The 14,953-nt window shown below is 38.8% G+C and overlaps 1 protein-coding gene across 3 annotated transcripts in view; it reads left to right on the forward strand.

The window, feature by feature from the left end:
* Trim37 (tripartite motif containing 37) overlaps positions 1-14,953 on the forward strand; it is a 130,814-nt gene that overhangs the window by 48,761 nt on the left and 67,100 nt on the right. For all 3 annotated transcript variants that reach the window (XM_028772497.1, XM_028772496.1, XM_028772498.1), the window contains 4 exons: positions 3,923-4,102; positions 7,849-7,963; positions 9,747-9,965; positions 11,276-11,412. In XM_028772497.1, the coding sequence (XP_028628330.1) occupies positions 3,923-4,102; positions 7,849-7,963; positions 9,747-9,965; positions 11,276-11,412 (651 nt within the window). The remainder of the gene's footprint in view (positions 1-3,922; positions 4,103-7,848; positions 7,964-9,746; positions 9,966-11,275; positions 11,413-14,953) is intronic.

The raw sequence follows: 14,953 nt of genomic DNA on the forward strand, positions 1-14,953 counted from the left end.
TAAAAATGGAATAGTAAGAATAAGATGCATACTTTCTGTTATAATGATACATAAAACATGAAACAACATTTTCTAGATGAAGTAGCTAGTGAAGGCAATTTTTCCAAGATAAGAAACACTCAGATTAACTCTGTGATTGTTCTCCCTTAAAGTCAAGATAGTTTTTGTGGTGTGACGGTGATAGAGGAAGTGAGGTGGAGTCAGTCTAGGAATACCAACAAACCTATGCTACATTGGGTAGGATACCCAAGAAGGCTGCAGACAGAAATCCAGACATGTATATTAGATTCCTGTTTTGTGTTCCGCAGAGTTCTTTTTTTTTTTTTTTAAATTTTATTTAATCTTTACCCCCACCCTACCAGACCTCCCCACCCCCTGGGGCCTCCAGTCTCTTGAGGGTTGGTTAGGTGCATCTTCTTTGACTGAGTCCAGACCTGGCAGTCTTATGCTATATATGTGTTGGGGGCCTCATATAAGCTGGTGTATGCTGTCTGGATGGTGGCCCAGTGTCTGAGAGATCTTGAGGGTCCATATTAGTTGAGACTACTTGTCTTCCTACAAGTTCGCCCTCCTCCTCAGCTGCTTCCATCTTTTTCCTAATTCAACCACAGGGGTCAGCAGCTTCTGTGCATTGGTTGGGTCTAAATATCTGTATCTGACTCAGCTGCTTGTTGGGTCTTTTGGAGGGCAGTTATGATAGGCCCCCTTTTGTGAAGCACACCATAGCCTTAGTAATAGTGTCAGGCCTTGGGGCCTCCCAGTGAGCTGGATCACAATTTGGGCCTGTTACTGGACCTCTTTTTCCTCAGGCTTATCTTCATTTTTGTCCCTTCAGTTCTTTCAGGCAGAAACAATTATGGGTTAGAGTTTTTGACTGTGGGACGGCAACCCCATCCATCCCTCACTTGATGCCCTGTCTTTGTACTGGAGGTGGGCTCTATAAGTTCCCACCCTCTGCTATAGGACATTTCATCTAAGGTTCTTCCCTTTGAGTCCTGAGAGTCCTACCTCCCAGGTCTCTGGTACATTCTGGAGGGTTCCCCCACCTCCTACCTCCTGAGGTTACCTGTTTCCATTCTTTCTGCTGACCCTCAGGGCTTCAGTCCTGTTCCCCTCCCCCCATCCAGTACCTGATCATGTTCCCCATCTCCCCTCCCTGTTCCCTTTCCCACCCAGGTCCCTCCCTTTCTACCCTTCCTGTGATTGCTTTCTTCCTCCCAAGGGAAATTGAGGCATCCTCACTTGGCCTCTTTGGCTTGTTAACCTTTTTGAGTTGTATGGATTGTATCCTGGGTATTCTGTACTTTTCTTTTCTTTTCTTTTCTTTTTTTTTTTTTTTTTGGCTAACATCAACTAATTAATGAGCACATGCCGTGCATGTCTTTTTAGGTCTGAGTTACCTCACTCAGGATATTTTCTGGTTCCATCTATTTGCTTACAAAATTCAGGATATCTTCGTTCTTAATAGTTGAGTAGTATTCCACTGTGTAAATGAACCACATTTTCTGTATTCATTCTTGTGTTGTGGGGCATCTGGGTTGTTTCCAGCTTCTGGCTGTCATAAACAAGGCTGCAGAGTTCTAATCAGGACTTAGGAGGAAACTGAGGAAAGAGAAGGCTGGGGAGTGAACCTTATGCAAGGAAAAGAGACATGGGGAAAGGATGATGCTTTAAAGAGCACAACCCCTGTTTCTATCAACCACAGGAGAAAACTTCGAATAAATGGGGCACAGGATAAAGCTCTGAGGAAGGATTTTGTTTAGTAATGTGGAGGAGTAAGGTCTAAACTGAAAACCTCGCAATTTAACTGCATTCTGGAATTAGGACAGTGAAAAATCGTAAAGGAATCCATTAATGTAAAGTAGAACAAAGGCAGATATCCCAATAGAGAGAAAGCAAACCATGGAATAAATGAAGAAAATCAATTGAAATTAGCAACTGATACAGATCTTAGAGTTATAAGAGAATGATATTATGACCTATATTTTGTTGGGCACCATGCCAATTCAAGTCTTTCTCAGAGGCACTGATGAAAGGACAAAGAATGTTGGTTCTCTGTCTAAGGGCAGACTTGGCAATGTCCAGTCTGAGACTGGGGCCAGGGCCTGAAATGTTTCTCTTCCTGGGACCCTGGCTTTTCCCTCTGTAGAGACTGGAGTTATCAGTCCCACTTGATATCCTTTGAACCTTTTCTGCAACACTGTATGAAAACGTTCTGCTGATTCTAACCTGTTTTTCCCCTGTTAACTGTATACATTTTCTTCTTTTACTTCCTTTGTTGGTTTATTTTGAGACAGTGTCTCTCAACACAGCCTTAGATGAACTATGTGTAAATCATGTTGGCCTCAAATTCAGAGATCTGTCTGCCTCTGTTTCCAAGTACTGGGGTTAAAGGCATGTGCTACTGCACCTGTCTTCATAAACTTGCTTGACATGAAGTATCAGTTTATACAAGACCTCCTGATCCCAAACTTTCCCATCATCTTTCTCAGGTCCCCCGTCACCAAAAGTTAGAGACAGAAAAGATTTATAACTTTCTATTTAGAGTATGTGGTCAGGACAACTCTTGGCTGATGGTTTTCTCATGTCACTTTGTGAGATCTGGGAAACAGAACAATTGTATTGGCTCTGTTCTTCGACTAGTTCATCTCTTAATTACCCGTTTATTTTATTCTATGTCCTGCCACAAAGCTGGTTACCTGATCCTCAGTTTCATACAGCCATCTTTTTCTCTTGTCTCTGCCTTGGGGTGAAGGAGGATTTTTATTTCTGTCTTCGATTTTTTTTTCAATCTATAATACTTATTGTCTTTGTCACTGGATTCAGCTTGATACTTCTATTACCAAACAGATGTTAAGACTTTAATTCATTTATTTATTTTGAACAAGATACTGAGTCCAGGATTTGGGGCTCTTATTACTGCACTATATCTCCAGGCCCTTTTTCAGGAAATTGAAGTTCACATTGTTTTAGAAATGTGAATAACTTATCATTCTTAATGTAATATGTTCATGGTAGTATGTTTAGAAAAGATTGGAATTTGTATATGTGTATGTGACATTTTCTAAATACTTTCATATAGTCTTCATATAAATACAGTTTGTTGATTCACTTAACATTTCAGGAAGCAGAGTGGGTTCAGAATCTTCTTCCATTAAATGTTGAAAAGCCATTCAATCTTGCAATTAAAAGTTTAGCAGTGGGGTAGTTTAAGTGTTAAAGTACAGAATAAAGACATCGATCACTAGGTAGCAATCTAGATACCCGTCTAGTCAGTCTGAGTTGTCAGTGAGGGTTTAGAGAGAGAGTTCATGTTTTTTTTCAAACTTTATTCACTTTCTCTAGGTGTGTGAGCATAAACATGTGTGTAATGAGTAAAATTTCTACATGAAACATTTTGTGATTTGTTTTCAAGTAGTATTACTGAGTGTGCTGGCTAGTTTTTTTGTCAAGTTGACACAGTTGAAGCAGAGGGAGCCTCAATTGAGAAAATGCCTCCATAAGATTGGGCTATAGTCAAGCCTGTAGGGCGATTGCTTAGTGATTGATGGGGGAGGGCCCAGCCTGTTGTGGGTGGTGCCATCCCTAGGCTAATAATAGTCCTGGGTTCTATAAGAACGCAGGCTGAGCAAGTCATGAGGAGCAAGCCAGTAAGCAACACCCTTCCATGGCCTCTGCATCAGCCCCTGCCTCCAGATTCCGGTCCTGCTTGAGTTCCTGTCCTGACTTCCTTCAGTGATGCACTGTGATGTGGAAGTGTAAGCCAAAGAAACTCCTCCCTCCCCCAAGTTGCTTTTGTCATGGTGTGGCCAGTTTGAAATACTGCTGTTTCTGTAAATGACTTCTGGAGTAACAAATTTATTTTTATGTAATTATTTTTACTTTTGTGATTGTACTAATAATAGTTTCTACATTTTTTTAGATATGAATATCGTGTAGAAATGGTTCACCAGTCGTGCAACGACCCTACTAAAAATATCATTCGAGAATTTGCATCTGACTTTGAAGTTGGAGAATGCTGGGGCTACAATAGATTTTTTCGTTTGGACTTACTTGCAAATGAAGGGTACTTGAACCGACAAAATGATACAGTGATTTTAAGGTAGTTTGAGATATTTGATATTGTGACTTATAAGAGAAATAATATCCTCAAAACTGTATTACAAATTTTTATTTAACAAACATATTGAAATTCACACAATAACTTTTATTTCAGGAATTCCATGTAGTTAGATGAATAATAAAAGTGAGAAATGATTTGACACCTAGTCATTGATTCCGTTAAAAAAAAAAATATATTGCCAGATGTGATGCCTCATGCCTATAATCCTGGTATTTGGGATATAGAGTCAGAAAGGTTGGAGTTCAAGACCAGTGTAGACAACATAACAAGTTTAAAGCCAGTATGGGTTACAAGAGACCTTGTCTACAAAAATAACAACAACAACAATAATAATAATTTTTTACAGGTGGTTTATAGGTTGAGCATACCTAACTAAAAATCCAAAGTCTGAATTTTTGGTTGAGGCCAGCCTGGTTCTGCAGAATGAGTTCCAGGACAGCCAGGGCTACACACAGAAACCCTGTCTTGCGGGGCAGGGAGTGAAAATAGAAAAAAGGAATCACAATCAGAGGGCTGCTGCCCACAAGAGTACTGATTAAATTGCCTTCAGCCTGTGCATAGAGCATTTGACCTAAATCTGAATACTGACGCTAAGAATAGATTAGTGAGGCCATTATGTAGGGTTTTTTGTTTTGTTTTTTGTTTTTTATCTCTGTGTTTGACAGTGTAATATTTCAGTGACTGACTTTTCAAGCTTACCTTTACAGAATATATTTCAGTTTCTTATAAAATTATGTTAGAAGTATGGAAACAAAAATGTGGTGGTACACACTTGTAATCCCAGAGTTCAGGTGGTGGATTAGGAGGATCAGGAGTTGAAGGCTATGTGTGTCTACCTAGGTAATTTAAGATTTGCCAGGTGTCAAAGAAAGCAAAATCACAGGAAGAAGAGAGGGAGGGAAGAGGGAAAGAGGAAGAAAACTGTCACTTTTTCTCTTGAGGTAATAGTCTTGTTTTTATAATTTAACAGAGAAAATGCTTTATTGGCATTTCATGTTACAGTCAATTCTAACATCTATTTACCAACCTACAGAGTGACAGATTTTCCCCTCAATGTTTTTATTAGTATATATAATGGATTTTATTATGCCATTTTCACGTTTAATGTGTTACAGTTTTGACCATATTTATTCCCTTCCTCTTCCTGATTAGCTTCTTTGTACTTTTTTTTCTCATTTCATTTAAGATTTTGATACAACTTTTTACATATTTATTATACATATTTATTAGAAAGTTAAGGCTTTTTTTCTACCTCTGGTTTTTGTTTTCTGTTTTTCTTGTTTTGTGTTTTTGAGACAGGTTTCTCTGTGTAATTTGGCTGTATAGACCTGGCACACCTCGAACTTAAAGAGATCTAACTGAATTACTACCTGAGTTTTTGTTTGTTTTTATTTTTGTTTTTTGAGGCAAGGTCTCTCTCTTATGTAGCTCTGGCTGTCCTGGAACTGTGTAAACCAGGCTGGTGTTGAACTCACATATGCCTCTGCTTCCTGAGTGTACAAGGTTAAACTTCTGTACCACCACACCTGGCTTTTCTGTAACTCTAAATAAATATATAATTAAACTAGATAAGTTTATATATTTATTTGTTCATTAAAAGAGAAACAGGAAAACCTTCCTGCTCTTTTTATCCTAATGGCTCAAATAGTATAAAGACTAATGTTCAGGAATGACTAGGAATTTGATCCATCAGTTAAAGAAAAATGCTTAGAAGGAACCTTTTCTAATGTTTTCTCATGAATACTGAAAATATTGATTGTGTTCAGTTGTGCCTTCTCATCCATGAGCATCATTGGCTAGCATTAGATGCTGTTGCAGTTAACTATTAGATAGTATTTTCTTACATTAGATGTAAGGTCTTAGATAAAACTGAATTGTTTCTATTTGATGGTTCATTTTAATTGTTAACTGAATGTAGAATCACTTGGGAAAGGAGTCTCATCTTGAGCTAGTGCCGATTAGGTTACCCTGAGTAACACCATTCTCTGGGTTTGAGTCCTGGGCTGTATACAGAGAAAGTGAACTGAGCACAGGCATGCAGGCAGCCATTCTGTCTGCTTCTGAATTTGGATGCGATTGCTTGCTTTATATTTCTGTCTCGACTTCCCAACAGTAATGGCCTGTAACCTGTCCCATTTCCCTTCAAGTTGCTTTTTGCTTGTTAGTTTCTTGTTTCTGTAACAAGTACCTGAGATAATCATTTTATAAATCTGGTTCACAATTTTCAAGATTTCAGTCCATGATAGAGTAGCACTATTGCTTTGAGTATGTGGTTGTGGTAAAGCACCACATTATGGCAGAAGTGCTCCATGAGGCAAACCGCATGGCCTAAGTTTGGAAGAGTATGGTGTCTAATGTCCTCTTCAGAGGCATGCTCCAGTGACATAAGTGGAATCACGTTTGACTCTTAAGTAAGAAAGATTTGTTTTTACTAAATATTAAGAGGTTTTTGTTTTGTTTTGAGGTTTTTGTTTTGTTTTTTGTTTTCCTTTACGACAGGTTTTTAGAGACAGGGTTTTTCTCTGTAGCCTTAGCTGTCTTGGAACTTACTCTGTAGACCAGGCTGGCCTCAAACTCACAAAGAATCGCCTGCTTCTGCCTGGGTGCTGGGATTAAAAGCATTTGTCATAACCACATGGCTTAATAAGAAGATTTTTTAAAAAAAAAACAAAAAATATGAATAGCCAGGTACATTAAAGACATTTATCAAGTTAGTAGGATTTAATGTAGATACTTTTTATTTGCTATTTTGTTGATATGCAGTTTTGATTATAGGCTATCTGGAGAGGGCAAAGATACTATTTATTGGAAGCATACAACTCTTTTGAGTCTAGTGAAGCAGTTTTGGTTATTTGACCCAGTATATGAATTTTCCCAAAGGGTAGGAAATCTGAGGAACCTTGAGTGGTGGCTCATACCTGAATACTAGCACTAGAGAGTCTAGGAGGATCACTGTATGTTTTAGACCAGTCTAAACTGAATGAGATGCTGCCTCCCCCCCCCAAAAAAAATGAATTTTTAAAATATAAAAAGAAAGTGAGATTAAGCTGGGATGGAGGAGAGAAAACCCAGCCCTTAAACTATGTTTTTCTGGAGCCTGACTAGGTAAAAGGATAGGAAAGTGTTGTTTTCCTAATTAGTCCTGTGTAGTTATGATCCTCTTTCTTTCCCGGCTTGGGATCATCATATTTGAACTATAGTATTATAATATCTATGGTCTGTGGGTTAACTTGGCAGCTTAATCTTGATATATAATGTGATCTTTAGAAAAGTAGAGTTTTGAGGCTCAAGAGATGGCTCAGTTCTTCCAGAGGATCCGGGCTTGATTCCTCGCACCCACATAGCTTACAACCATTTGTAACTCCAGTCTTAGGTGATCTAACACCCTCTTCTCACCTCTGCAAGCACCAGGCATGTATGTGATACACAGACATATATACAGGCAACACACTCGTGCACATAAAAGAAAAGAGTGTACTTTCAGTTTAGACAGATGACATTTAGAGCCACATGCCGTTCTCGTTTATGAGTCAATGATGGGGAACAGAAACTCAGAATTCATTTGAAGTGGTTCCTGTTTGTTTGTTTGTTTGCTTATTTTTTGAGACAGTTTCTCTGTAGCCTTGGATGAAGTGGTCCTTAATTGAATGGGAACTGTAGAATGTATATATTGCACAGATTCATCTTTTGTATTATTCTTCACATGGAATTGTTCTTTTCTTAAGATTTCAGGTACGCTCACCAACATTTTTTCAAAAATGCCGGGATCAGCACTGGTACATTACTCAGTTGGAAGCTGCACAGACTGGTTATATTCAACAAATAAACAATCTTAAAGAGGTAAGGCAATTACATCCATTCTTGCTTAGTACAGCCTATTATTTTGGCTTGCTGCTTTTTGAATTTGATTTTGGCTATCCATTTTAGTATTGTGGTAAAAATTTGACTTTTGACTGTCCTTTTCTCTACCCTTGGAGCCTCTAGATTCTACACTCAGTTGTGTTGCCACATTTAGCTACATTGGTTTCATTTCATTAAGATCAACAATACTATTCCTTAGTTCTAGTGATTTCATTTCAGGGGCTTGTGCTAGATACTGTAGATATATAATATTATTATTATGCAAAGTTGCATTGTGCAGTACCACTCTGGTTTGAAGTAAACATTGTTCCCCTCAGTATCTAAGGTGATTGTATTATACAGGATGTCTTGAGTTTAAAGATTAAAAGTAAAATAATTGAAAGTTGTCATACTTTCTTTGAATTCTTGATGTTGTTGATTGAATACTATAATAAGTAGAACGCTAGTAAATTTTGATTTTGAAATAATGAAATTATGTAAGGAATTCTTTCCTTCGTGTGGGATTTGAACTGGTTTTATGTTTGTGTGTGTGTGTGTATGCATGTATGTGTGGGTGGGTGCTCGTGCCACTGTGCACATGTAAATGTCAGAGGACAACTTGTGGGAGTTTATTCTCCTTTCCACTATGTGGGTTCAAGGATTGAACTCAAGTAGTCAGGCCTGGTGGCAAGTGATCTTCCGCACCGAGCCATTTTGCAGTCCCTCCATATGGACTTTGGATGGAATAGGAGGTTTGGATTATGAAAGTTGTAGTAGATGAAGCTCAGAAATATGGGTGAATATAGATTTAAAACTATTGGAGCTGGACATGTAGCTCAGTATTTAAGTGTCTATCTCACAATCAAAAGTCCTGGGTTCTCAGCACCATCAAACAAAACAGATCAAAACTCAGCCTGTATTCTCTATACAGTTTGTGAACTATATGTGTAGTTTAGACCAGATATGCAAAAGATCGTTTATCTTTGTCATATACATATTTCAAAAACAAGACAGAAGAAAATGAGAGAGTTAAAGAAATGGTTTTCTTTTGTTTTCTGGAGCCTTGTTATTTACGTATATGAGTGCTCTATTTACATGTCTACCTGAATGATAGAAGAAGGTATCAGATCCCATCACAGATGGTTGTGAGCCACCATGCTGGTGCTGGGAATTGAACTCAGGACCTCTGGAAGAAAAGGCAGTGCTCATAACCAGTGAGCTATCTTTCCAGCCCAAAGAAATGGTTTTTAAAAACTATTTTCAGATCTGGTTTTTTCCCTAGTGTTTTGAGACAGTAGAATCCTGGCTGCCCTGGAACTCAATATTGTAGACCTGCCTAGCCTCTGCAAGCATGAGGTATCCAGCTCTCACTCACGTGTCAGTGTCCACAGGTGACAGATGCTTACCCTTTTGGAGATTCACGTGCATGAACATATTCTCAAGTCCTACATCTCTCCTTCCATGTGCATTGTACTGCTGAATCATGCAGGATGGACAAGACCCCTTGTGTTTGCTTGTCTCCTCCAGGATCCACCTTCTGTGTGCCCATGAGCTGTCTCTTCAACTCCAACTTTATGCTGCCCTTTTCTTTCTTTTCTTTTCCTTTTCTCTAATTCGAAGACCAGGCTGGAGATCACCAGCTTCTGCCTCCTGGGTGCTGGGATTAACAACATGTGCTGTTACTCCCAGTTTATAGTTTATTTTTAACTGTAAACATTGTTTACTTTGCCACTGAGACACCTCTTACATTTAATATTGATTCGTACTGTTCTTATTTTAAAAGAGATTGACTATTGAGCTATCGAGAACTCAGAAATCCAGAGATCTGTCACCACCAGATAATCATCTTAGCCCCCAAAATGATGATACTCCTGAGACACGAGCTAAGAAAGCTGGGTCATGCTCTGACATGCTTCTGGAAGGTGGTCCTACTTCAGCTTCTGTAAGAGAGACCAAAGAAGATGAAGATGAGGAGGAGAAGATTCAGAATGAAGACTATCATGTAATAATAGATTTAGATTGGTAACGTGTACTGTAGGATCATAGATTCTAGCATACAATGTGGGGAAAACAGTGTCCTACAAATCTTGTCCAGTAGTTTTCATTATTGGTGTGTACATGTTGTATAAATGTAATATTTATACAGCATTGCAAAGTTATAAAAGTTAATTATAGAAGACCATCCTCTGAAACTGTGACACACAGTCTAGAAACTGTTTAAATTGTGGATTTTAAAAATATGGGGTTTTTTTTAATCATTCACTGTAGCTGTTAAGTATCTGCTTGTAAGAAGACTTATGAGTTGGTTGGGTTTTACCAAGTCAAATAATAGGTGTGATAAGAGTTCACTAAGTGGATTTTGTTTGTTTTTAGTTAAGATCAGGAGACCAGAGTAGATTTTCTGTAGTTGTTGCTTTTAAGATGGGAGACTTGGATTTTATGTTTCATTTTACTCAGTCTATCAAAGTGCAACTTCTTTAGTCTGAGCCCTACTTTCTTTCCTTAGTAAGGTAATGCATTTACTGTCATCAGTCTCTCAGTGTTTTGAGACAGTTGAGCCCTGGCTATCTTGGAATTCAATATGTACACCAGGGTAGCCTCTGCAAGCATGAGACACCCAGCTTCCACTCAAGTGTCAATGTCCACAGGTGACAAATGCTTAGCCATTTGAGTAAAATGAATGGTAGAACTTGTAGACAAGGCAGCTGAAAGTTGTTCTGTGCAGGTGGATAGAGGGGCTATGAGGATGAAAAGGGTTGGGGGGGCATGACTTAAGTGGTATATTGATTTGTTTTTGTAGCCCCAGCTGGCTTTGGGCTACAGAACACTACTATGTGACAAAGAATGACCTTTCTGACTTCTGCTTTCTCAAATTCTCAAGTGCTGAGATACAGCTGTGACCTAGGTGTAAGAAGTTACTTTGTGAGGAGAACCTTATTGGAAGCTGACTTTCACAATATGTGAATTATTCCTTGTTGCATTGAGGACCCAGCTAAGATTGATAAGTAACTATACATCAAGAGTGGTAGCAGTCAGTAAGGTTGTGTGACTTTTCTCTAGAGTACTTAGTGGTATAAACATAGAATCAGACAATAGAACTCTTCTTAGTTTCTTAACTGGGATGACCAGCTGAGTAGAAATGTTTGGAATAAAAATCTTGTTTTAGCCAAGTGTGGTGGTGCTTGCTTAACATTCTAGCTCTCAGAAGGCTGAGATAGGAAAATTAAGACCAGCCTGAACTATAATAGAAGACTCTTGACTCAGAATTCTAAAAAAGGAATGAAAGGAAATGTTGTCTTTGCCTTGTTGTAGCATGAGCTCTCAGATGGAGATCTGGATCTGGATCTTGTTGGTGAAGATGAAGTGAATCACCTTGATGGTAGCAGCTCTTCTGCTAGTTCTACAGCAACAAGCAACACGGAAGAAAACGATATTGATGAGGAGACCATGTGAGCCCCATGTTAACACTCCTAAGTAGGAATTACCAGAAACTGTTGTAACTGGTTTATGTTAAATATGGAAATAGTCAGCACTTTGTTTCTTACCTATAATCTAGATATAAACTAGGCCTTCTAAGCTAAGCTAGGAGGTTTTTTTTTTCTTTTCTTTTTTTTTTTGGTTTTTTCGAGACAGGGTTTCTCTGTGTAGCCCAGGCTGTCCTGGACCTCACTCTGTAGACCAAGCTGGCCTCGAACTCAGAAATCCGCCTGCTTCTGCCTCCCAAGTGCTGGGATTAAAGGTGTGCGCCACCACTGCCCGGCAAGCTAGGAGTTTTTGTTCTTGTTTTATTTACTTATATATATTTTTTGAACAAGGAGAGATGGCTCAATGATTTAGAATACTGGCTGCTCTTCCAAAGGACCTGGATTCAATTCCCAGGATCTACATGCCAGCTAATAACCGTCCGTAATCTGATGCTCTCTTCTGTCCTCTGTGGGCACTAGGCACACAGGTGGTACACAGACATAAATACAGGTAAATACTTATATATTTAAGATAAATACTTCTTAAAATTAATTAATTTCAATAAATTAATTCAATACATTTTTTAATTTTTGAGGTTTTAGAGACAGGGTTTTTCTGTGTAGCCCTGGCTATCCTTGGAACTCACTGTAGACTACTGGTCTCAAATGTGTATATGTGTAATATAGGCAGAGTTCAACTTGTGAGAGTGAGTGTTTGACTTCTACTGTGGGTTCCAGGGGTGAATTTTTTTTTTTTTTTTATAATTTACTTTATGTGCTTCATGTTTTGCCTGCACACTTGTCTGTGTGAGGGTCAGATCCCCTGGAAGTGGAATTACAGACAGTTGTGAGCTGCCGTGTGGCTGCTAGGAACTGAAACCTGGTCCTCTGACAGAACAGTCAGTGCTCCTGTTTTTTTTTTTTTGAGATAGGGTTTCTCAGTCAGTGCTCTTAACCACTGAGTCATCTCAACCCCAAATCAGATTTTTCAGGGCTGCACAGTAAATGACTTTTACTCACTAAGCTATATCACTGGCCCAAAACTGATTAGGCTAGGCTGCCTATTGTAAGTTTTTCTGGCACTGTTTTATAGCCTTATTCCTTGGAGAGGGAGAGCCCTCTGAATCTGAACCTAGACCTGGTGGCAACATACCTATGTTGCTGGACATAATACAAAAAGGGACTGACAGGCTTCCTATGTTACTGCTGGCAACTCTCAGCTTTTAATTAACCAGTCAGATTTATATAACAGTAAATTCTCAATTCACAAGATGCCTACACGATAATTTCAGAGAAAAATGATAATGATACAAGCCGCCCACCTTGGCTAGACAAGTTATCCCAATTAGCTACCTGTGGCTATTAAGACAATGCGGGATCAGGATCTTCTTCCTGTCCTTCCTCCATTTTGATCCTTCTCCTTCTCCCCAAGTTGCGCTTGCTCTCACACTCACCCTTTCTTCCTCTCCCTCTCCCTTTCTCCCTCTCCCTCTCCCTTTCTTCCTCCTTCCCTCCCTCCCTCCCTCCTCCTCTCTCCTCTTTCTCCCCTCTCTCTCCCTCTCTCCCTCTCTCCCTCTCTCCCCAACTCTTAGGTCTGCCTCCCTTTCCCTGTCCAATCACAGGCCACTTTCTGCACTAGTATTTTGGACAGGGAAAATCCTGCCACATATTACCCTTTCTCTTAAAAAACAAAACAAAACAAAAACTCTTCTCTAAAAATATAAATTGAGCACAACTATTACCATTTTGTAAATTAAAGGTATAAGATAGACCTAACACCCAGTCCATCATTTTTGTCATTAAGATAGAACGTTGTCATCTATACTAACTTAAAAGACTTATGATTCTGCCTTGACTTATGTCCTGGCTTTAGATTGTATGCCATCTGAAAATTATCCTCTCAAACCTGTTCTCTCAGTGTAAATATCCTGAGTTGGCTATGAGACTTTAAGTCTTCAACCCCGCCAGAAATCCAAGAATGACTAATATTAACTGAAAGTATATAGGAAGCCTAATACAGCTTCCAGAACTGAGACAATTTGGAGAGACAGCTGTCTGGTAGGTTTCTTAACTATACAGCCCCAGTAAAGTCAGGAAGTTGGAGCATCAGTCTTCAGCCTTCTGGCCCAGGATTATCTGACAGACCTTTGAGATACAGGAATATTAAGGACTAGCTTATTCTGTCTTGATAGAACTAAGCTGTCCTGACCTGTAATTTGTGTCCTTTTGCTGGACACTATTTTGTCTGTAGATGAAATGAAGCAATTTTTGCCTAGTGGCTGTCTCGCCACAACTGGAGCAGCTCCATTGACGCTCAGTTTCTTCTTTGAATCCACGAAAGGGATGCTGTCAGGAACAGACTTGTCTCTACAACAAGTGAATAAATAACATTAAATGTCACATTCTGTCGGTTTCTGACATTTTTTGAAAACCATCTATCTATATAAAGTAATCTGGACTGTTCTCCATTAACTACTCTCAGCTATTTCTAATTAAAATTTTGAAAACACCCTAACAAAGGTATACTTCTCTCTCCTGCCTTAGAACTGAGCTAACTGGATGTTTAGAGAAAAGAGACCTATGTTCTTTCTTATTACCAATTTAAATAACTTTTTTTTAGTAGACATTTTTTCATTTTATATTTTATACCTTTTACATTTCCAGAGTACTTTCCTTTTTAAATTTTTCTTCTTCTAGATTTATTTTATCACCTTTTTACCTACATGTATGTCCTTGAACTATATGGATGGTCAGTGTCCACAGAAGAGGGCATTGGATCTCCGGAACTGGAATTACAGATAGATGGTTGTTGGCCATCATGTGGGTGCTGGGAACTGAACTGTGGTTCTCTACAGGAGAAACACATGTCCTCTTCTTAATTTTTTTTGAAGATTTATTTATTTTTATATATTTGAATACATTGTCACTGTTTTCAGACACATCAGAAGAGAGCATCAGTTCCCATTACAGATGGTTGTGAGCCACCATGTGGTTGCTGGGAATTGAACTCAGGACCTCTGGAAGAGCAGTCAGTGCTCTTAACTGCTGAGCCATCTCTCCAGCTCCAAAACACATGATCTTAATCATTGGAGTTACCCTATTTCCAGAGTCTCACGTGGCTTTTTAAAAATTTTCTTCAGTTTTACTTGATAATAAGGCTTCAGAATTCCGTACACCATCACAAATGGGAGCTGATCTTAAAATGTCTTTAAATATGTAGAACTAGCATTGTCTTTCTTACTGTTTCAAATAGTACTTTGTGGTTTAAAGTTCAGAGTTGACTTTTTAAGAATAAATAAGAACCAGCACCCTGTTTTCTGAAGTTGTTTTAGTCATATGCAATAATTAATAGTGTGTGTCTGTGTGTGTGTGTGTCTTTGTGTGTGAGGGAGAGAGACAGACAGACACGGAGGCAAAGTTTGAAGTAACCTCATAGAACTCATTGTATAACTAAGGATGGCCTTGAATTCCTGATCCTCCGTTGTGCACCTCCAAGTATTGGTTATACGGGCATGTACCAGCACTC

This window comes from Grammomys surdaster, unplaced genomic scaffold (assembly GCF_004785775.1).
Source record: "Grammomys surdaster isolate TR1022 unplaced genomic scaffold, NIH_TR_1.0 213, whole genome shotgun sequence".
In the NCBI taxonomy this organism is placed as follows: Eukaryota; Metazoa; Chordata; class Mammalia; order Rodentia; family Muridae; genus Grammomys; species Grammomys surdaster.